This window comes from Triticum dicoccoides, chromosome 4A, assembly GCF_002162155.2.
Source record: "Triticum dicoccoides isolate Atlit2015 ecotype Zavitan chromosome 4A, WEW_v2.0, whole genome shotgun sequence".
Classification (NCBI taxonomy): domain Eukaryota; kingdom Viridiplantae; phylum Streptophyta; class Magnoliopsida; order Poales; family Poaceae; genus Triticum; species Triticum dicoccoides.
The window spans coordinates 553,454,164-553,477,706 of NC_041386.1; the positions used below are offsets into that span (position 1 = coordinate 553,454,164).

A 23,543-nucleotide genomic window follows, 5' to 3' on the forward strand; every position below is an offset into this window, starting at 1 on the left:
CATATTTCCAACAGGCCTCCTCTTCCTCCTGCGACGCCGTCCTCCACTGGACCCGCTACCGCGACGCGCCCTCCCCCGCTGACGGCGCTCCGCCTCCACCCCCGTGCTCGGCTCCGTCGCCCACCGCCACCCGCTGACAGCCGCGCCCGGCCAACCCCGCGGCGCCCCGCCTATGGACTCCCCTGCCGCGTTCACGCGCCATGTCGCCCCTCCTCCCACCTCTGCGCCCCACCTTCCGCCTCTGCTCCCCGCCGCCTACTAGCGCGCCGCCGCCCTAGCATGACTCTGGCAGCTCCTCTGGCCGCCGCCCCAGACCACAAGGCTGCGCCGGCGCCGCTCCTCGCCTGATGCCGGCTCGCGGCGCCCGCTGGTCGTGGCCAGTTGCGCCCCTCCCGCTCACCGTAACGGGCGCCCACGCGCCCGCACCCCTCGCCCGATGCCCGCACCCGCATCCGCCCCTTTGGGTCACAGACAGGTGGGCCTAGCCCCAGAATGTTATAAAAAAGGAAATAAATAAATAAATAATAAATAAAAATATTAATTAAGTTAATTAACCCGTTTAATTAATCTAATTAACTAGTTAGTTTAATTAAACCGTAATTAGATTAGTTAAACCCTAATTAGACTAAACAGTCAATGACGAACGGGACCCACACGTCAGCTGACCAGTCAACTCCTCTGTTGAATGCTGAAGTCATGCTGACGTCAGCATGCACTGTTCTGGATAATGTTGAATTAAATTAATTAAATAAATTCTAAAAATGATTTAAAACTTTAAAAATCATATAAAATAAACCGTAGCTCAGATGAAAATACTTTCTACATGAAAGTTGCTCAGAACGACGAGACGAATCCGGTTACGCAACTCGTTTGTCCGCCACGCATCCCTAGCATAGAGAACACGCAACTTTCCCCCTCCGGTTCATCTGTCCGAAAACGCGAAACACCGGGGATATTTTTCCGGATGTTTCCCCCCTTCACCGGTATCACCTCGTACCGCGTCAGGTCACCCCTAGCACAACGTAATGCCGCATCTTGCTTTTTGTTACATTGATTGCTCTGTTATTTATTGTTTCCCCCCCCCTCTGTTACTTCTTTCTAGTAGACCCCGAGACTGCCGGAGACCCCTAGTACGACTACGATGTTGATGACCCCTCTCTCTTGCCAGAGCAACCAGGCAAGCCCCCCCCCCTTGATCACCAGATATCGCCTATTCTTCTCTATACCGCTTGCATTAGAGTAGTGTAGCATGTTACTGCTTTCAGTTAATACTATACTACTGCATAGCTTGTCCTTGCTACTACTGTTGATACCTTACCTGCAATCCTAAATGCTTAGTATAGGATGCTAGTTTACCATCAGTGGCCCTACATTCTTGTCTGTCTGCCATGCTATACTATCGGGCCGTGATCACTTGGGAGGTGGTCACGGTTATATACTTATACATAATGTATGATACTTGTGGTGATTAAAATCGGGTCGGCTCGTAGGAGTACCCGCGAGTGATTCCGATGTTGGGGGCTGAAGGGGCAGGTGGCTCCATCCCGGTAGAGGTGGGCCTGAGTTCCCGAAGGCCCCCGACGGTTACTTTGTGGCGGAGCGACAGGGCAGGTTGAGACCACCTAGGAGAGAGGTGGGTCTGGCCCTGGTCGGCGTCCGTGGTTATTTTAGAATAACACGCTTAATGAGATCTTGGTATTTGATCTAAGTCTGGCTACTGGCCTATACGCACTAACCATCTACGCGGGGACAGTTATGGGCACTCGACGTCGTAGTATCAGCCGAAGCCTTCGTGACGTCAGCGACTGAGCGACGCGCGCCGGGTTGGACCTTGTAACGCAACTTCCTTTGTAATGGAGGTTGCTAGGTCTGCTCACCGGCCGCGTACGCAACGTGCAGGTGTGCAATGGGCGATGGGCCCAGACCCCTGCGCCATAGGATTTAGACCGGCGTGCTGACCTCTCTATTGTGCCTAGGTAGGACTGGGACGTGTTGATCTTCCGAGGCCGGGCATGACCCAGGAAAGTGTGTCCGGCCAAATAGGATCGAGCGTGTTGGGTTATGTGGTGCACCCCTACAGGGAAGTTGATCTATTCGAATAGCCGTGTCCCTCGGTAAAAGGACGACCCGGAGTTGTACCTTGACCTTATGACAACTAGAACCGGATACTTAATAAAACACACCCTTCCAAGTGCCAGATACAACCGGTGATCGCTCTCTCACAGGGCGACGAGGGGAGGATCATCGGTTAGGATTATGCTATGCGATGTTACTTGGTGAACTTACCATCTACTCTCTTCTTCTGCTGCAAGACGGAGGTTACCAGAAGCGTAGTCTTCGACAGGACTAGCTATCCCCCTCTTATTCCGGCATTCTGCAGTTCAGTCCACATATGATACCCTTATTCCATTTGATACCAATGCATACATATGTAGTGTAGCTCTTTGCTTGCAGTACTTTGGATGAGTACTCACGGTTGCTTTGCTCTCTTTTTCCCTTTCCTAGACCCGATTGCTGCGACCAGACGTTGGAGCCCAGGAGCCAGACGCCACCGTCGATGACGACTACTACTACTCGGGAGGTGCCTACTACTACGTGCAGCCCGCTGACGACGAACAGGAGTAGTTTAGGAGGATCCCAGGCAGGAGGCCTGCGCCTCTTTCGATCTGTATCCCAGTTTGTGCTAGCCTTCTTATGGCAAACTTGTTTAACTTATGTCTGTACTCAGATATTGTTGCTTCCGCTGACTCATCTATGATCGAGCTCTTGTATTCGAGCCTTCGAGGCCCCTGGCTTATAATATGATGCTTGTATGACTTATTTTATTTGTAGAGTTGTGTTGTTATATCTTCCCGTGAGTCCCTGCTTGATCGTATACGTTTGCGTGTATGATTAGTGTACGATTGAATCGGGGGCGTCACACCTCGGGCGGCATAGGATGAGCTCGGAGTCGACAGATCTGGAGGTGTAGGACTCGGATCGGCTGCCCACCATGCCGGAGAAGGGCGGAGATAGCTAGACGGGAGCTTGGGGGTAGAGTGGAGAGGAGTAGAGTGAAGTGAAGTGGCTATGATTTGATCCGGTGAGCGGATGGGGACGAATATATGCTGCGTCATGTGAGCCAGCATGGGCCGGGTCCGACGTGACGGACGCGTCCGGACATGTCCGAGCACCCCTACATTTGGGCTGGATATGCAGGGTGTCAGTCAGCCCGGGAGTTTGAGACTCGTTTGAGGTGCCCATCTGGGTCGCTTTTGTGTGATCAGTTCGTCCGACCAAATGTATGAAAAGGGTTTGAGGCGCCCGGCCGATGCTCTAACTCGAATGATGGTTTCGAGTGGCCGTTAAAGGTCCGTGTCCGGGTTTATCCATAGCGGCATGCGTCTTGCTTTGTTAAAATCTAGACTATATGACTCATCGGAGACAAATGTCAAATGCAACCGAAAAATTAGATGAATCATATGAAACTTTTTTTGAAACTCGGAAACCTCCTTTGAAACAATGAGTGAATATTCTTTTTCTTGAAATAGAGATTTCGTCCCGCTTTATAAATAAAGCCTACATTCATACAACATGTTCAAGTGCACCGAAGCAACATAGACGGCTTGGGTATAAGCACAGTCATGCCCAGAGAAAGCATAAAAGAAATTAAAAAAAGGCCACCAAGTGCCTGCAAACTCAATGATCTTGTTGCTAGGATAGGCGGAGTAAGAAGCACATCCAGCATAAGTCCTAGATGACCGCGGCCCCGCTGCCTAAATAACGGGTGCCAGTGCTGCAAAAAGGCAAAAAATTTGAAGAATGAGTCAAAAGCACGCTTAGGGAGACCCTCTCAATAACCATTTTATTACGCGTTGTTCATAGTGTCCAAGCCAATGTCGTAAACACAAGCCAGAATAGGTGCCGCTACTGCCCGGTCTGGTTGGATATGGTTTCAAGGAATCCCGCTAGGTATAGGGACTCCCAGTCAACCCCTAGGGCCTCATAGACAAAACTCCAGAGGGATCGCACTGCGATGCACGAGAAAAGGACGTGGGGCCTCACAGAGAGGACACATGCCATTACCAACCGTGTCTCTTAAGCACCTCTGCCAGAGGGAAGTCGGTCCCGCAACAATTGTCGCGCAAAAATCTTGATCTTCAGGGGCGACGGGGCTTTCCAAAGAGGAGTAGTCCAAGGAGTGGTTGGCCAATACCACAACGCATGGTCTGCCGAGCCTACGAAGAAGACACCCGAAGGTGAGAGACTCCAAGAAACGGTGTCCGGATAATCCGTGAGCACCGGCGGGAGGACAACCCGCAATAGCCCACTCTACAGTCCCCGTCTGACCAAATTTCGTCGAAACAAGATGTTCCAATGTCCACTCAGTCGGCCATCGAGACAACACCATCGGGTCAGCGCAAATAGCATGCAAGCTTGGGAATCACGAACATAGCGGGCCCCCAACCCATGGATCAAATCAGAATAGAGTGCCCATGGATCAAATCGTATGTAGTCCGCATTGAAATCTCTGGCAAACTATATTTAGAAACAAAGGGGGTGTTTGAAACAACTTTGTTAGTGAAGCCAAAGTTGCCAATGAAACTTAGTCTAGAACCGGAGACAAACAACTACTCTAAATCAAGTTTTGCCAGTGAACCTGAATCTGTATTCAGTTCATTTTCAGTGCAATTTGCTGAAGAATCTCAGAGTGTACTTCGTGGAGAAGCTGATCCAGCTTTGCCAAATCCACAGATGATTTGAATCCAATAAAAGTTGAAACAAAAGAAACAACTTTGCCACCGAAGAGAATCCATAGGTGATATCAATTCAATCACATCTGAAACAAACAAGGCCTTAGTGGCGAGTGGCGATACTCCAACTTTTATGTTTCTATAATTGCTTCTGATGCCTTCATTGATTGGCGCATCCTAGTTTTTAATTTGTGATCGGTGCATCATAATTTTAAAGTTTGTGACTAAGGCCATGTTTTGTTTCCCTCGGCTCCATGGCTCCGCTCCCGGAGCGATAATTAAAATTCTTGGAGCCAGCAAACAGCTGCTTCGCAGATTCTAGAATTTAAAGGAGTAGGTGGACTGCCGAATGCGTCCTAAATTGCAAATGCATGACAAAGTTCAGTGACTCGAGATGCAGTTTACTCTTTTAGTCTTGAGACCATCTAGAGTTATGGACACCAAAGACATGTGTCAGTATGTCACACTCTTTCATCTAGAGTTCATCCAAATCCAACCAATTGACCGGACCGCCGTTTCCACGCGATTTCCCTCCACTAGCACGCCCACAGCACGTTCGACGTAATGCCCCGAGAGGGACGCCGCTGCGCCACCACCCCGCGTGTGGGCCTCCTCCCTCCTCCCCTCCCGGTACCGTCGGGGGGTTGACGTCGCCGCGACCGTGACGCGGAGCGGTGGGCGGATGGGAGTTAGTTAGAGGGGAGAGCCGTCGCTCGCCTCTACCTCCACCCCCAGATTCGCATTTTATTTTCTTGACTCGCCCGTCCATGTCACGCTCTCCTCGCCTCCTTCTCCCATCCGTTTCGCCTCCCTCCTCTTCCTCGCCGGAGCACTTCCCCGCGCCTCTCCGGCCTTCTCCGGCCGACAAGCAGTACGAATAGCCGCGGAGACCGGACACGCGGCGTGGCTGGAAGTTCTTGCGGTTCATATAGCATCCCACACACGCGCAGTTCCAGCCCCGTCCGTGCTCTGCTGAATCCAAGGTCGCGGGCGTGTACCTCTCCTTCCCTGAGGTAAGAGGCCATGGCTTTCCCTTTCTGAGGTTCCAATGCTGTTCCGGGGCTTCTTTTCCATGATCTGATCCCTCTGGGAGCCTACCGTTGACATTTCCACCAAAATATCTTGTCGAGCCCACCCTCAGATGGATAATGAACCATTATCCCGTTTTTTGTGTACCTGCGATGTTCCATTTCAAAGCAGATCTCGCCTAATTGCTTGCTCTAAGTTCTCAATAAATTCTGTGAGTGGCGAACTGGCGATTGTCTAGGAACATGGCACAGCCTTTTGCTTATGTGTTCTCCGAATTTGATAATTGAAAATCACATTTTTCAGAGGGAGACTGATTGCTCTAGGCACGGGAAGTATGAAACAAGATTCCCAGCAGTAGTCACAGATATTCAGTAACATATGCACTGTTTGTTTCCTAGAGTATATCAGTGCCCACTATTGAAATCTATACGGATAATGAACGAAATGATATACTAATTGAGATGCAGGCCTAGAGCCTTAAAATCCAACTTCCTCCCAATGCTAGCTTTTAATGCAAACAAGAAACTCAGCTGCAGGTCTCTCTTAGCTTATTCCTGCATGAATTCACTTTTTGCTGCAGGCACAAGGGTCGTCCACCTTCGGATGCACAAAATGAGTCGTCATCCTCCAAGGGATCGTCATCATCGACTGAACAAAATAGATTTTCATCATCGGGTGGACAAAATGGATCTTCATCCTCCAATAAAGAAATACATGGGTTGGCTGAGTAAAGTTGTTAAAAGTTCGGTAAATAAAGTTATAAGAGGACAGTATGACGGGAACTTTAGTGAAGGCTATTCAACCCAGCACGCTACGTCACATGTACTGCCCAATTTTGCCTTTTTCTTCTTTGCTGGAAATAACTAGCTGTAAAATGTTCATTCCTAAAAATGCCTTAATTCTGACTATCATATATTACCATTTTATCATGCGCTTCCTTGTCTGTTTATTACTCTCTCAATTTGAAGTTGCTCTTCTCTGTGACAAATCACATGGGATAAATCAGTCGTGGGAAGTTTAAATTGAATGCTACAGAAGCATAGATAGTGAGGGATCGAACAATTTGTTCTTGATTTTTCAGGAGCCACTGCATTTTTATATAAATCAGGGCACACAACGTGGTACATGATTCCAAGATAAAATGAACAGCTTTATTTACTTCACTGTTGCTAATTTGGTTCCCAATTATACTGTAGGATACACATGCCAGTGACAATGAAGACATAGATCGTGCTATTGCATTATCCTTATCAGAGGAAGGACAAAGGAAGGGAAAGGCCATTGGTTTGTATTATCCCAACTAAACCAGTTTTGATAATCTCTAGTTTAGAGATTCTTTTACCTGGTTGCATGTGTCATTAAAGTTTCTTAGTTTGGGATAGCAGTTCTAGGTTAATGAGCATGTCCAAATATGTAAAGTTGATAGAAAGAATATTTTTAATGTTTTTGTCATTTGCTTTTACTTATGAACCAGATACTGATGATCATTTAGAAGAAGATGAAGAGCTTGCACGGGCTCTGCAAGAAAGTCTGAAAGATAAACATCCTCTTCGTCAGAAAATTCCGGCGGGGGGGGTTCACTCAGATAGTACTCCAGCAACTAGCCTACTGCCAGATATCTTGCCATCAAGTAGATCGAGGTATTTGTTATAATAGTACATTATGATTCATCTCTAGTTTCACGATAATTTAGTTTGTGGACTTGGAAAAGTTTGTTTTTCTTTCGTTGACACTTGACACCACTGAGTGGCGCTTGCATTGCATGTTGCATTAGTGTGAAACAGTGAATAACAATCTACTGTGTTGGTTTTTCTAACTAATTGATTTTATAGCAAAAAACACATGCATATATATTTGGTTGAGGTGTGCTTCACTTACATCCATTGCTGTAACTTGTTGATCTCACAAAAGGTGAGAACGAATACGATTTTGGATGTTTAACCTCATGTATCAACTTGGGGGATGAAGCAAAATTCAGGACATGTAATAAAATAGCATCAGGCCATTGATTCATGACCAGCTTCATAGCATGATATGAGAAGGTACATGCCTGTGGGATGACAACGAATACTAGGGCATTCTGTTCATCAGGCTTGTGAATGTGTGGTTCATACTCTGCAACCTGCTTTATACAATATAGAAACAGCAGAAACCTTATCTAAACTGCTGATCTAAATCATACTGCTCAGTCCAAGATCAGGGTGTGATTGGGACCGGGGATCAATATTTATGTTTCAAATTGAGTTTGTACTCCACTGAAAAATCGTTCATGTAACAATGATCACTAGTATAGTTTCACATTTTATTCCAAGCGTATGGGTTGTAAAAGTGTAAAGCTCGGAAAGACTTGGGTAGTGTTGAGGCTTACCGGTGGATGCAGGTAATCCAGTTGACTGCTATACGGCGGAACTTTCCCCGATTAGGAACGTTTGATTAGTGTTGGGAGCGTATGCACTGACTTGTTGGTTGGGTTGATTATGGGTAAACAATGTAAACATATGCGTTGTCCCGCAAGTATTATGTATTAGTTACCTTCATTCCATTTTACTTGTTTCCGGCATAAATGTGGTCTCGATAGGGACCTTTGACCATCCATATCCGAGTATGTTAGTAAAAAATATAAAAATTTATAGTGAATGAAATATTTTTTGCAAAAAGGTAGCAATATTGTTACAGGTGACAAATTTAAATACTTTTGGTAGTCACACAGTCTTTTCGAAATTTAACTGCATAGTGACATATATCTTCCGCTTACCTTTAAGTTATGAAACAATTCTCTCTTTGCATGCTGCCATTGTTAAGTCACGCTCTTATACCTGCCATCTGAAATCAATTGTCTCCTCGAGTTCTAATACCCTTACTGTAGAGTAAAATAGCGGAAACCTTGGGTTCTCAGAACTCTATATTATAAGATGGTAGAATCATTGGGTTCTGTCTCCATTTGTTTTCGCCAGGAGCTTCTTTGTTTTGCATTTTTAACAGATATGGTGCATCATATGGACTCATGTAGGGTTTGTGCTGGATGTAAAACTCCACTTGGACACGGACAGTTTCTCAGTTGTATGGATTCTGTTTGGCACCCTCAGTGCTTCAGGTGTTTAGCTTGCAGTGAGCCAATATCAGACTCTGAGGTACAAAAACTAACACATTTGATTTAACATACCTCAACTTGTGATAAAATTATAAATGTCAGCCTTTCTGTTGGCAAGTTTGCAGTACATGAAGATCATTCATACCACAGTTCCTGCTACAAGGAGAACTTTCATCCAAAATGTGATGTTTGCAAGAACTTTGTAAGCAACCGGTGTTTCAAGTTTATGAGTGAGCTTGAGTATTTGGTGGTGCCTAATTTTAATTTATCTGTTGAAATGTGCTGATTGTATTTTTGTGACCAGATTCGAACAAATAAAAATGGTTTAATTGAATACCGGGCCCATCCTTTCTGGATGCAGAAGTATTGTCCTTCGCATGACAATGACGGTACTCCTAGGTGTTGCAGTTGTGAACGAATGGAGGTTGGGGTTATGGCTATACCAATCAGAAATTAACTGGCAGTTTACTTCAGTTACAGGCTTACAGCTGCTTCAATTCATAGTGCAAATATTCACATTTGATTGGTCTAATGAATTTTGCGTCTTCCATTTTTTATCATCAACCCCAGCCAAAGGATATCAAGTACATAACATTAGATGATGGCCGGAAGCTCTGCTTGGAGTGTCTATATACTTCAATAATGGACACAGACGAGTGCCAACCAGTATACATTGATATCCAGGAATTCTATGAGGGTTTGAACATGAAAGTAGAGCAACAGATCCCCTTGCTTTTGGTTGAACGTCAAGGTTTAAATGAAGCCAGGGAAGTAGAGAAAATGGTAAGTGATATGATATTCACCATTTTGTAATGTATGTTGATTAACTAATTTTTTAACCTGCTTGATTAGGGGCACCACCTTCCTGAAACCAGGGGTCTCTGCCTATCGGAAGAGCAAATTGTCAGAATGGTAAGTTCTTACAACATTTTCTTGTATGTCACCTTCATACTTATGAGAATTCATGGTAAATTAACATATACACTACACAGATATCGAGACGACCAATAATTGGACCAGGAAACAAAATGATAGACATTTCTACAGCACCACAGAAACTAGTTCGGCGGTGTGAAGTGACTGCAATTCTTGTCCTATATGCTTTGCCAAGGTAAATTTAGTTATTTTCATACGTTTCCCAAACTGAGCACAGTTGATGCTAATGTTTGATTGATGTTGATTCTGCAACCAGTGTACGAACCTGTTAAGAAGTCCTTTGTTGCGAATGTACGTATGTTTGATTTCCACTGATTAATTGCTTGCAGACTGCTCACAGGCTATATTCTAGCTCATGAGATGATGCATGCATACCTTCGGCTTAAAGGTACTATTGTACGTGTCTATTTTTGTTTTGCAGAATCTTATGCATACTTGTATTTTTGTGCCATCAAACACTGCTGCATCTACGTATTGATATCTTCTCTTTATTTATAGGATACCGAATCCGTAGTCCAGAGGTTGAAGAAGGCATCTGTCAGGTCCTAGCTCATCTCTGGCTTGAGTCTGAAATCGTATCAGGTTCAAGTAGTAGCATTGCAACCACATCTGAAGCAGCAGCTGTAGCAGCAGAAGCAGCAGCTGTAGCAGCAGAAGCAGCAGTAGCAGCAGAAGCAACAGCGACACCTTCTTCACCATCTTCCTTGGTGAAAAAGGGTGAAAAGACTGACTTTGAGAAAAAACTTGGAGAATTCTTCAAGCACCAGATCGAAACAGACCCCTCTGCAATATATGGAGATGGGTTTCGAGCTGGCATTCGAGCAGTTGAACGATATGGCTTGAGAGGTACCCTTGATCATATCAAGCGGTCAGGTTCTTTTCCAAGTTGAGGTAGGGTTTTGCATCTTCAGTTTGTGAGCATGGGGCATATCCTATCCTACGAGGGCTTTTTGGTTCAAAGTTAGGCATACCAGCATAAGATGACAGATAGAAGACAGAAAAATGAGGATTTAGTCATCATATACCATAAATTAGAGATATTTCCTGTTGTGCTTTAGATATGAATTTCCCAAGGTGATAAGCATGAGAAATCTTTGGCAGTCTCATTTTATGATTGTGTGCACAATGTAAATATTCGATATACAAAAAGGAAGTTGAATGTATTTTGATGTCTGAAAGCAATGCCTTTCTGTATGTGCGTATGCAGTTCCATTTTTATGTCTTGCCTGTATTTTCGACATTAGTGACAGAGCTAAACTAAATGCATGTCAAGGGCCAATTGTAAAATATGTATGTTTGAGTATTGAATGAGGAAATCTGATTTTAAAATTTACTAAAAGATACACCTGGCATTATTATTTTTTTGCATAAAGAGGGAAATGGCTGGCCATACAAAGCAAGCAGATGCCCCTGCTCCACAATATGACCCTGTTCCAAGATCTGCTGTGACAACTCCACAATATGATCCTGTGCCAAGATCTGCCGCAGAATGTGTCATTGGAATTGTGTCTGTTTTCGGACCATGAACAGTGCTGCTCATTCAATAGTAATTTAAATATATTTAGAATAGATTATATACTGTATTATATATTTATAAAGTATATGGTGGGTTAACAAGAACAAAAAGGTACATATATGCCCTGGTGGACATAGAATAAAATATAATAGAAAAAACTACTACAATCCATTGTACAAATTAGTTCGAAGAAATATGTAATGCAGTATTGTAACATCAATAGTATTTTGTAGTATAAATATAAGAAGCACAATATATGCGCCTCATATTAACATTATTTGGTACTCCTTCCGTTTCAAATTACTTGTCGTGGTTTTAGTTCATGGAACGGAGGGAGTACATGTCTAGTGCTTGTATCTTATTTATATTTACTTGTAATATGTTATATGTAACACTACATACAGAAATACATTAGTTTGTGTTTGCGCGCTCGATTCTTCAAAGTGCTGAACCAAACAAAACTTAGCTTTGACTTCCCTACTAATTTGGTTTTGCAACTCTGTCGCCATCCATATACCTGAATTGAAATTGATTCCCAATTCTAATTCTCGTTAAACAGGAATTAGTAGTTGATTTTCATTTCTTCGATCCAAACAAATCCTAAAAGACCGATTTCCCCAATGACGAAGTCGAGGTACATTGGATCAATCTCAATCTGTCCAGGTTAATTAGTTATATAATCTGCCTATATGTGTTTTCCATGTACATAAATAGCATTGTCCAATCTGCGTGCAGGAACCATCTGATCATCTATCTATGCTACCGTCTGTCGCCGCCGGCAATGTTTCGCTGCTTCCTCCCCACTCCCTTATCCTCCCTTCGGCCAACATAGCCTGCAATGTTAGAAGTTCAGATTAAAGATCTGCTCAACTTCAATCAAGTCAAGAAATAAATTCGATTGAGTCATATCTATAGAAAACAAATCTTGGATTGAGTGATATTAGCATAGCACTGCACCTGTTTCTTCCACTTGGTTCTGAAGCAAATTATGAGAAGTACAACAGTCTGCAGCAGCGTGCCAATGGACATGCCCGCCCAAATTCCCTGCAGAAAGCCAGAAACACATTGTTGTATGTTCAGAGCAGAGGTTAGAGTCCGATTGCCCGTCTCATTTTGGAAGTTGATTTGATTTTGTCCTTACCAGTGCACCAAGTTTAAGCTTGAAGCCAAAGAGGAATCCCAGTGGGATGCCAACCAAGTAGTAGCATCCAATGTTTATGAAGGCAACAAGCGTCTGCCACCCTGCTCCTATCGCCACACCTGCACAAGGACACCGAAAAGTTTGCTGTTCAGATCTTCCAGTTCCCATTGGGAATAATGGCTTGATTTGGTAACTCGGTGGTACGTGCCTGTGAGCACAGGCTGGATGCTGTTGAGGAAGATGGTTGCTGCAAGAAGGTAGCCGAGCTTCGCAGCCTTACTCACCACCTCGTCGTTGTCGCTGAAAACCCGTGGCAGCTCGGTCCTCCAGGCAAGGAACACGGCCAGGAAGACTGCACCGATGGCAGCGGACGTTGACACCGCCATGATCACTGAGAACCTCGCTGCCTTCGGCTTGTTAGCGCCCAGCTCGTTCGACACCCTAACGCTGCATGTCAGACATTTTTTGCATTAGCACAAACACTAATGGATTTCATCTACTTTTGTACAATTGCAGTCTTATGTTGGTGCTGCTATATTTGTGTTGTTGCACGCATTATACCTCACTGCTCCATTGAGGCCTAGTGCAACCATCACGGCCCAGAGCTGGTAGTTGATGCTGTCAATTTCAGATGTAGTCTAATCATTGAATCGATTCTTTACATGTACACAAAGTTCAGTTACAAGTTTGCCAGAGGAAATTTTCTTACCAGACTGACATGATGTCAACCTCGAGTTGAGCATTTTTCAGGAGACCCACAAGGATGAGCACTGCAGTGTAGTACCAGACCTCCAAGCTAGATAACACACACATGTATAAATTTATAAGTACTATTCAAAATGATAGTGCATTTTAAGCAACCTGTATGCTGATCTCAATTAAGTTCGTGTATCTGCCAACCAGAGCATGGCGGCGGAGGCGAGGGACAGCTTGACGAAGGCGGCGATGTTGCTGAAGGCGAGCATTGAGAACCCCTTCCACGCCTCCGGGAAGCAGCCCGAGACGAGGTAGGCGAGCTGCGCGAGGATGATGATCCACCATGTGACGTTCCCGATCATGGCGGCGCCGAAGAGGCCATGACCGAGGCGCGTGACGAAGATGTAGTTGAGCGCGGCGTGGAGGGCGAGCCCCACGCCGGAGATGAAGGTCATGGCCCAGACCTTGCTCTGCGCCTGTAAGAACTTCTGCAGTGGGAAGTTGGCGGCGTAGGCAAACAGCTGCGGGATGACCCATCGCGTGTACCGACCGGCGACGACGGAGATGGTGGCGGGCTGGTGGAGGGCCTGTAGGATGGGCGTCGTGAAAACGTAGGTCGGCACGAGGGCCAGCGCGGTGGCGCCACAGATGATCCAGGAGCGCTGGATGTAGATGCCCAGCATGTCCACCTGCCCTGCGCCCACCGCCTGCCCGCACAGCGTCTCCAGAGCGCTTCCCATGCCAAGCTGCCAACGCAACCCACACAGTCGATCAGATTGTGTGTTTTCAACTTGCAACATTACATGCGTGCGCGGGAAACAGCAAAATTCAAACGCCGATCCATTCAGATATGAAATCATTTTTTTCAACTCGTTAATCGTGTGATAGCCTTTAGTAGACCTGAGCATGGGCAGTCCGACCCGAAAAACCCATGTGAAGTTGGGCCATACTTGTCGTTCGGGCTAGGCTTGGGCCTCGTTTTGCAGCGCGGATGGTAGTTCAGTCTGGGCTCGAGCTTCCCTTTTTCAGTATTTCAGGTCGGGCTTACACATGTGAACATTGAAAAACAAAATTTTGGCCAGGCTCAGGCTCAATAAAAGAGTGTATTGCGGGCTTCAGGTTAGGCTCAGGCTTGAGAAAAGATGGTCGGGCTTTTACAAGCTCGTCCCAACCTAATGTTTGCCTAGGTTTAGCCTTTAGCCAACAGACACGATCGCACATATGCACACACTGCATAGGTATGTGCGGAAGGCTCTAGACAAGTTTACCTCGAAGAAGATATTTGTTAAATTATAGATGGGCCTTGGGCCCATATGAACAATAATTCCTTGTTAACCTCGAAGGCCTATGTCTATGTAGGGTGTCATGAAATGGTCGAAACTTTAATACCATACCGCTAGTGGAAGAGAGTTGAGACCTTTTTATATGAGATTCTATTTTACATGTTATTGGAGCTTGAGAAGATGAGTGGCATACACGTGCTCGTCCGCCGCCGCCTCGCTAATGGAAGTGACACTATCCGAGACATTGGACTGTGAGTTGTTTGCCGACTTGGGCATGGGCCTAAGCCTAAGCCCATGACCCCGTACAGGATGACCTATATATTGGACGTGTTGACACTCCACCCCACACACTCAGTTCCTTGTCATTCTAATGTTCCACTCATGATGCTTAAGGCGATCCCATCCCATCACCATGTTCATGGCCATTCGGAAGAGTAGGCCTCCAGAACCCCCTACTTTGCGATCCTACACTAGGAGTAGGGCGATAAGGTTTTTGGGGAGCGCCTCGGCGCGATTGCTCCCTATTCATCCCTGTCCTTTGCTTCAACTACTTCCCCGACACCGACGCCATGGCTAATGCCGCCACCACCAAGAAGAAGGCTACGCAGGAAGCTACGGCCGCTTCCGCATCCGCGACCTTAGCCTGGCCTACTGGAGTATATGATCTGGTCATCCCTATTTACTCGTTCATGTGCTAGTCGTATTTACTTTGTTCATAGATGTTTCGGTTCTATGTTCATTACATGCTCACATGTTTAAATATTTGTATGAGCTTCACACTGTTAAATTAATCAAAAAATGCTAATATATCCCGCAATCCAAAAACCTTATTTGTACAGGCATTGAAACCGGACCCGTTTACAGATACGCATTTTAAGCGTTGATAGACCAAGAGCACCTTGTGACTCACAATAATGAACGTATTTTGGGTTGCTGGTGGCTTCCCCACTGGAATGATTGTTCATGAACATGAAAAGGCATTTAGGGAGGCCACCACCATTTTGTGGGAGCCGTTCTGAGTGTGATCGAAGACATGTTAGTCGATGCATATCTGCATACGTGGGTTGCGAAGAACTTATGGGATGCACTGAAAGCTAAGTGCGGTGCAACCACATGGCTTCCCCACTGGAATGATTGTTCCTGAACATGAAAAGGCATTTAGGGAGGCCACCACCATTTTGTGGGAGCCGTTCTGAGTGTGATCGGAGACATGTTAGTCGATGCATATCTGCATATGTGGGTTGCGAAGAACTTATGGGATGCACTGAAAGCTAAGTGCGGTGCAACTAATGCTAGAAGTGAGATGTATGCTATGGAGCAGTTCCATGATTATGATTACATGATGGTTGATAGTCGTACTGTACTGGACCAGGCTCATGTGATACAGTGGATCGCTAAGGAGCTCGTGCTCTGTAAGTGCGAATTACCGAACAAGTTTGTCATGGGATGCATAATTGCTAAACCCCCTCCTTCTCAAAGGAACTTTGCTACTTCTCTCAAGCACTTGAGACATGAATTCTCAGTTGAGGCGTCATCGGTCATGTGAGGTTGAGCAGATCTCAAGAGCAAATGACTCACACATGAAAGGGGCCAAGAGATCTTCTAGCGCAAATGTGATGCAGAAGAATTTCAACAAGTTCAAGAGAAAGAACACGATCCAACAAAATACTACCTTCAATAAGAAGGGTAAGAAGAAAGACAAGAATAACGTTGGTTGCTTCACTTGTGGTGATGATGGTCACTGGGCTGAAAGGTGACTGAACAAGTTTAAGAAGCCAGGACAGGACTCCAAGTATGCCAGTGTGACCATGAGCAACAATGATAATGGGGGTATCTGGGTATGGTAGTTTTTTATTGTACTTACAGTTTGTTAGTCCATTGTTGGTGGGTTGATACAGATGCAAATATTCATGTGTGTGCTGATGTGTCATTGTTATCTTCTTACCAAGGTACACGAGATTGCTCCGTCCTGATGGAGAATGGCTCACATGCTTCTGTTCCTAGTGTTGGCACATTGGGACTTTGGGAAAATCGTGTAGCTAAAGAATATGTAGCATGTCCCGCTATCAAAAAGGATCTTGTTAGTGGATCCCTTCTATGTAATTAAGGAAGGTTTTAAGTTCGTATTCGAGTATATAATAGAGTAGTCATATCGAGATATGGACTCTTTGTTGGAGAAGGATATTAATGCAGAAGTTTATTACGCCTTTTCCTAGCGAATTTTTGTAATAAAGTCGTGAACCATATTCATTCGAGTGTGAACGAACCTGAGGTTTGGCATTCACGTCTTTGTCATATTAATTTTGGTTGTATGACACAACTAGCTAATTAAGTTGAATTTAATCTCGAGTTTCACTCTAGCCAAAGGCTCTAAGTGTCATGCGTGTATACAATCTGAGCTACCTCGCAAGCCTCACAAGGCCGTGAAGGAGAGACACTTGCCGCCACTAAAGCTCATACATTCTGATCTCTATGAGATGGATGGTGTGTTCATTAAAGGTGAAAGCAACTTCTCCATGACATTAAATTAATCAGAAAAGTGCTACTATATCCAGCAATATCTTCGTCCTTTCCCTCTCCTTCCCAACCATGGTCTGCAGTTGTTACCCCATACTTCCTCTGACACCGTCGTCCAGAAATCAACACGATGGTCTCCGGACCTTATCGTCTTGGGAGTGGATCTTGACCTAATTACTGGTAGTTCCTGCTCCGCATGCCCCCTCTTCGGCATTGGACTTTTCACGTTAAGCAAGAAGAGCTACGAGTTAGAGGGCTATTTCACCGACCGCCACTTCTCCTTTGTATCGGCCGAAGATGCAACTAGCCCAATGACAGGCTTGTGTGGAGTTGAATGACAACACGCGGACGTCTTGTAGAGCTTGGAAAAGCTTGTTTTGGACTATTTTTCTCTTTTTTGAGCACCGAACTTCATAGACAGACCGATGAGTCAAAGTAGCAAATTTCTTTTTCCTGGGAGGAGCGGACTCTATGTTGGTAGATCGAATTTTCATGCCTTCCTTCCATTTCATCTGTTCAAGTAGTCTCTTTTTCAAATAGATATGATTTCCCTGCCCGTCGCCGCTAGTCTGGCTCATTTGTTGTGCGGGTGTTGGGCGCTGTGTTGTGTAGTTGCCATAGCCGACAGAGTTCTGCCACCTCACGCCAGCTAGGGCTGGGCGGCATGCTCCTCCGATGGCGGTTCATGGTGATTGGCCATGCATCTAACCATGGCATGGGATGTCAACGGTCTAGGCACATCTCCCTAGGTGCGGACCGTTTCGTACCCCTACCAGTTCTGGAGCTCCATGTCTAGGGAAAATGTTCATATATTAAAGAAAAATGTTCATGTATTAAAGAAAATCATTCATATATTAAATAAATATCCATATATATATTCATGTATTAAATCTTAACAGAGATATTCATATATTAAAGAAAAAAGTTAACATTAAAAAAAGTTTCATCGCATCTCCCCAAAAGAAGAAAAGTAACAAAAATATTGAAGTGTAATAGACAAATGAAACCCCACAGAAAACAGAATAGGAGAATGAAAAAAGAAATATTGATTTTTTGTGGAAAACGGCATAGAAGTGGAAAAATGTAAAAAGAAGATGATAGACATACACACAAAAGTGAAAAAAGGGGACAGAGCACTCACTTGACCGGCCATGCAGAGTGAACATGTGTGAGCGATTGCTTTCACAATAAAAGGCTTTTCCGCATAGAAAAAGTTAGAACATCGTATATTTGCGGCGGAGGGAGTATATTACAGGAGAGAATGTACATCCACAAGTTTTCATAGTCTGCACTACCGTTGCCTACTCCAACACGCAGAGAGTGAAATGGCCAAATGTACGCGCCGTATGTATGTCGGTATGTGTACATGCACCGTCTGCATATGTACGAGCATTTGCGTCTATATTATGTTTAAAAAAAATCGTAAGTAGCTAATGCCCATGTGTTTGTGGATGGAGTTTGGGTGGTCCATGGATAGACCGGCTGAATGTGCATCCGTCTATTTTGCCCCGTGCACCTAACGATCGAAAACGACCGCCGGAAAATCTGAAATGGTTCCCTTGGACGTGGCGTGGCGTCTCGTCCTTGTCCTTCGTTCGATCATGCATGGGTCGGCCCGAATTTGGCTGGCCACTCGAAGTAGGTGTGGCCGCCGCGGCACGACGAGTGATGACTGATGAGCACGCACCACACGTACATCTGTGTGCGCGCAGCTCCACCCAAAACATTTTTGTGGGAGATCGACCTAGAGAGAACGATTGTCTTCTAGCAAAAGCAGATATCTATACTCAGCTTCACTGTTCAGAAAAGAAGCCCGGCTCTTTACTTGCATATGGATATGGATATGGATGGATGCTCTGCACGGTGCAATGTCGGCCACCACAATTACGAGCCAGTTGTGTGGTCAGGTATCTAGGTTAACACACATGGTTCTCCTTCTCCATGTGCCACTACCGCGGGTCTTGCGCTCATGCATGCTAGCCAAACCTTCCTATGCTTTTTTCTTTAGCACCTCCAACATGGATCATCAAAATGCCAAGTTTCCAAACCCAATGGTCCGAACATTTTTATCCATCCAACACGCCTCATCTAATGTTCGCAGATGTGGGCGGACAACTGAAACTCACAAACCGGCATCATATTGGGAACTTTCACGGTCTACGGACATCGCCGACTCAGCCCCATACTCCACCATAAACCCAGTTTTTTCTCTTCCTTCTTTTCTTTCCTCTCTCCATTTGACAATGGGCCAACAGATAGATTTTTTTTGGTGGTGTAGCTATACCTACCTACTAGCTGCACTTCATGCATCTCGATTAGGATTACAACTTTCCAGTCCATGCTTTGCAAATTTTGGAATATAATTAAGAACCGAAGCTAGTCTGAATTGAACACATGATTCAGTTAATCAAGGCGTTTATGAACTCACGTACATACCTTCGTAACCAATGGCGGATCTAGAACTTCATCGCCGGGGTGCCGAGCTTAACACTCATGCGATTGATCACTTCTAATACACATTTGTTAGCCTGATAGTATATGGTAAAATAACTTTTTGCATTTCAGAGGGGTGCCATGGCATCCATGGAACCCCATTGAACCCGCCCATTTTGTAACAAGCTTGTTGCCGGCTAGAGGGCTTCCGCTTCATTTTTAGCTGTTCTTTTAAGTTTGTTTAGAATTTGCGTCCTATTCAGAATGATAAGGCGGCGGCGGCTGCCTGAATGATGAAATAAGTCTCTTCTTGCCTAGTCCCTGTCCCGGCCGGGGGGCTGCAAGTGTAAGCATATATGCAAGTTGATTGGCTTGTGGCGTGCGTACCAGGACACCGTAGGCGAAGCCCTCGATGACGTTCTGGGCGACGGTGACGGCGGCAAGCTCGACCACGCCGATGTGGCCGACGAAACCGACGGTGACGAAGTTGATGGAGAACTGGAACACGGCGGTGAGGATCGCCGGGAACGCGATGTGCCACAGCAGCTTCGACTCCTGCCAGCACTTGCCCAGCAGCACCATCTTCCCCATCGATTTGATCGATCCGGACGGCAGGCGTCGACGATGTATCAGGCCGGCGGCGGGCGAGACAAGATAACTACTCCAAATCTAGCTGCCCAACCCTCCTGCAACTCACTCGGTGCAGTGTCTATATGAACTCCCGGCCGGTGTATACGAAGAAGTGTGTTTGTGGCATGCGCTCTTGAGCAGAGGAGGAACATGTGAGACAAGTCGCAGAGTTAGCTAGTTAAAGCTGATGAACCTAGCTTAGCTTGCTGTTATTTATAGGCTTCAGATGCTAATTGACGCCCCATCTATACAAGACAGCTTTTTTTCTTTTGCTTTTTGTAGAAGAAGAATTGAGGCGATTCCTATTTGGCGCCTGGGTAGCTGGATAGCCACACCCAGCGCATACCCTCCTCATGGGCCACTTCCTCGGTATAGGCCGGCCCATAGTGGTTTTTAATTTTTGTTTTCCGTTATTATTTCTTTTTTTCCTTTTACCCTTCAAAAATATTTTCCCTTTTCAATAATTATTTTATTTTATTTTTATTTTTTGGATTTTTTGATCTATTCATCTTCAATCATGACAGTACAATGAACATTAGAAATAATAAAATTTACATCCAAATTCCAAGGCCACCTAGCGACGACTACAAGAATTGAAGCGAGCCGAAAAAGCGCCGTCGTCATCGCCCCTCCCTCGTCAGAGCCAGGCAAAACTTGTTCTACTAAATAGTTGGGAAGTCGTCATGCTAAGGCCCCATAGGATCAGCGCACGAGAACAGCAACCGTCGTCGACGAAAAGTAGCGTAGATCGAAAGGATCAAACCTGAAGACACATGAACATAGAAGAACGATGAACAGATCCACAAAAAATAGATTTGCTGGAGATACATCTCCACACTTCCACCGACGGTGCTAGACACACCACCTGAACGGGGCCTAGGCGGGGATAACCTCATTTCATCTTCAGGGAGCTGCCGCCGACTCGCCTTCCTGAGCAGAACACAAACACTAACAAAACTCAAAGTAACATATAGAAACGGAGCACTCCCAAACGACAAGGGCCAGGATCCACCACGCCTCCATGGCCTAAGGCCACTGGAGACGAGGCAGACCGGTGGCGGCGCCAGCACGAGGCGGAGAAAACCTAAGCTTAGGAGAGGAGGTGGCGGCTACATGACGAGGCAACCAATCTATTTGCTTTTACTCTTAATTTTGTGCACATTGTTTATGAAAATTGTGACCATTTTTTGAACCTGCGGACATTTTTTCCAATTCGTGATTTTTTTTTGAATTCATGGACATATTTTCCCAAGTTTGTGATTTTTTTGAATTCCCAGATATTTTTTGAATTCATGAACTTTTCTTAAAATTTGAGTATATTTTTTGAATTCATGAATATTTTTTTGAATTCGAGAACAATTTTAAGAATTCATCACACTTTCTTACAAACTAGCAATTTGAAGGCATGAACATTTTCAATCTCAGGAACATTTTTCGAAATTCATGATTTTTTTTGAAATCATGAACATTTTGTGGAATCTTGTACATTTTGAATGCACAAACATTATTGGATTAGCAAACATTTTAAAAAATACACAAATATTTTTGAATCCGTGAATATGTTTTGATTTCCTGAACATTTTTTTCAAAATCGGGACTGAAGAACATGTTTTGAATACACGAACATTTTAGAAAAAAAATCTGAAACTTTTTGACATCTTGAATTATTTAAAAGAAGAAGAAAACAGAAAGCAATAAAAACGAAATGAAAAAACTGAGGTGACTCGCACATCATATTGGTAAGCCCAAAAGTGTGCCAAATAGGAGCTCCAAAGAATTATTAGTTGTTAATACATTGTTTTTTTGACGAAACTAAGCCTCATGCACGGGTTCACTTAGGCCCAGTTTGGGAGCACAATATTTCTAAAACCATAGTAATCCAAAGCTATGCTATTGTAATGCCTAGGCATTGAATACCTCGGTTTCTATAAACTGCAGTTTTCCTCTGTTTTAGCAAAACTACAAAGTGTTTGATAAGCATAGTCTTCTTAAAATCAGTTAGGCATGAGTGTTTCTCAGTTTGGAAAAAAGAGATTGAGACCTCTTTTTGAGATCACCTTTTTCACTTTTCGAGAGGCACTAATCTGCTTCTTGCAGAAATAAATCTGTGCGTTGACAAGAAGCACTCTGTGCTTCTGGTGGAAGCACATTTTTTTTCTTTTCGAGAAGAACATCTATTCTTTTCACGGAAGCAAATATATGCCTTAACAAGAACCAATTTGTGATTCTCATGAAAGCATAGTTTTTACTTTCCCAAAAACACAGATGTACTTCTCGTGGGAGCATAATTCTTTTTCCATGTGAAAAAATATCTATGATTTTTTTCCTATCCAAAACCTGGGAAAAACCAGGCGAAACCCAAAAACTGAAGAAAACAAAATATAATAATCTAAAACCTGAAAATATGCACAGAAAAGTAAAACAAAATGAAATCCAAAGAAAGCGCCCAGCATGCTACGTTGACGGTGGCTGGACACACCACTTGTCGGAGTAATGGGCCACGGGTAGGCCAACCCGAAGCCCAGAACTTTTCAAGGCATCGGGGCAGGCTGCACCCCTCAAGACCCCAAGACGAAGGGCCGCCTTCTAAGGAGCCGACGGCAAGACGGCCGACTGACCACTCACGGCCGAGTCCCAGGGACGACTGCAGGGAGAAGCCGATTCCTGACTGGCGACTTTCAGAGAAGCCGGCTTTGGGGAGTCGGCCTGCGACTCCAATAAACCCCATGACCCCATCGAGAGGGACGGGGCAGGGGAGTGGCTACAGTGAAGCCCACTCCCGCCCCTTACCGAGGGCAGGCATGGCCACAGCACGCCGTACCCCGGAAGATCTCCGTGCGGCGCGGCACTATTGCCATGCTGGCCCTGACATCAGCACCGCAGGACCGAATCCTGCACCCACGACGGCTTGTCTGTATGGCCCAGAGGCAGCGGGTCCCACCAGTCAGTGGGACCCCAGGAGACGGCAAGAGGATCACCAGTCGGACCCGTTGGGAGTCGGCCCCGGGGAGTCGGCTGAGCCCTCCCCCGGGGCCCACGCTGTTGGGTAACGTAGCAGAAATTCAAAATTTTCCTACGTATCACCAAGATCTATCTATGGAGAGACCAGCAACGAGTAGAAAGGAGAGTGCATCTACATACCCTTGTAGATCGCTAAGCGGAAGCGTTCAAGTGAACGGGGTTGATGGAGTCGTACTCGTCGTGATTCAGATCACCGATGATCCTAGTGCCGAACGGACAGCACCTCCGCGTTCAACACACGTACAGCTCGACGATGTCTCCCACGCCTTGATCCAGCAAGGAGAGAGGGAGAGGTTGAGGAAGACTCCATCCAGCAGCAGCACAACGGCGTGGTGGTGATGGAGGAGCGTGGCAATCCTGCAGGGCTTCGCCAAGCACCTACGGGAGAGGAGGAGGTGTCACGGGAGGGAGGGAGGCGCCAAGGGCTCAGGTATGGATGCCCTCCCTCCCCTCCACTATATATAGGGGCAGGGGAGAGGGGGGAGGCGCAGCCTTGCCCCTTCCTCCAAGGAAGGGG

At 45.4% G+C, this 23,543-nt stretch overlaps 2 protein-coding genes across 4 annotated transcripts; one reads left to right on the top strand and one right to left on the bottom strand.

Moving 5' to 3' along the window:
- Nucleotides 1-5,336: 5,336 nt before the first annotated feature.
- On the top strand, nt 5,337-10,983 carry LOC119286712 (protein DA1-related 1-like). The gene is made up of 12 exons (XM_037566152.1): nt 5,337-5,746; nt 6,343-6,584; nt 6,959-7,046; nt 7,237-7,402; nt 8,773-8,893; nt 8,972-9,055; nt 9,158-9,277; nt 9,424-9,636; nt 9,706-9,765; nt 9,846-9,964; nt 10,119-10,177; nt 10,288-10,983. Exons 2-12 carry the CDS (start codon nt 6,366-6,368, stop codon nt 10,677-10,679), a joined length of 1,641 nt encoding a protein of 546 aa, XP_037422049.1. The 5' UTR covers nt 5,337-5,746; nt 6,343-6,365; the 3' UTR covers nt 10,680-10,983.
- Nucleotides 10,984-11,856: 873 nt separating this feature from the next.
- On the bottom strand, nt 11,857-20,174 carry LOC119286713 (protein DETOXIFICATION 31-like). Of its 3 annotated transcripts, none has more exons than XM_037566153.1 (8): nt 19,763-20,174; nt 13,347-13,888; nt 13,156-13,242; nt 13,008-13,064; nt 12,655-12,893; nt 12,447-12,565; nt 12,263-12,349; nt 11,857-12,138 (listed from the first exon to the last, which is right to left on the bottom strand). In XM_037566153.1, the coding sequence occupies exons 1-8, from the start codon at nt 19,964-19,966 to the stop codon at nt 12,052-12,054; spliced, it is 1,422 nt and encodes a 473-aa protein (XP_037422050.1). In that variant the 5' UTR covers nt 19,967-20,174; the 3' UTR covers nt 11,857-12,051. The 3 variants fall into 3 exon arrangements, with proteins under 3 accessions (XP_037422050.1, XP_037422052.1, XP_037422051.1); XM_037566155.1 differs by lacking the exon at nt 19,763-20,174 and adding an exon at nt 19,379-19,735; XM_037566154.1 differs by lacking the exon at nt 19,763-20,174 and adding an exon at nt 18,084-19,308.
- Nucleotides 20,175-23,543: the final 3,369 nt, after the last annotated feature.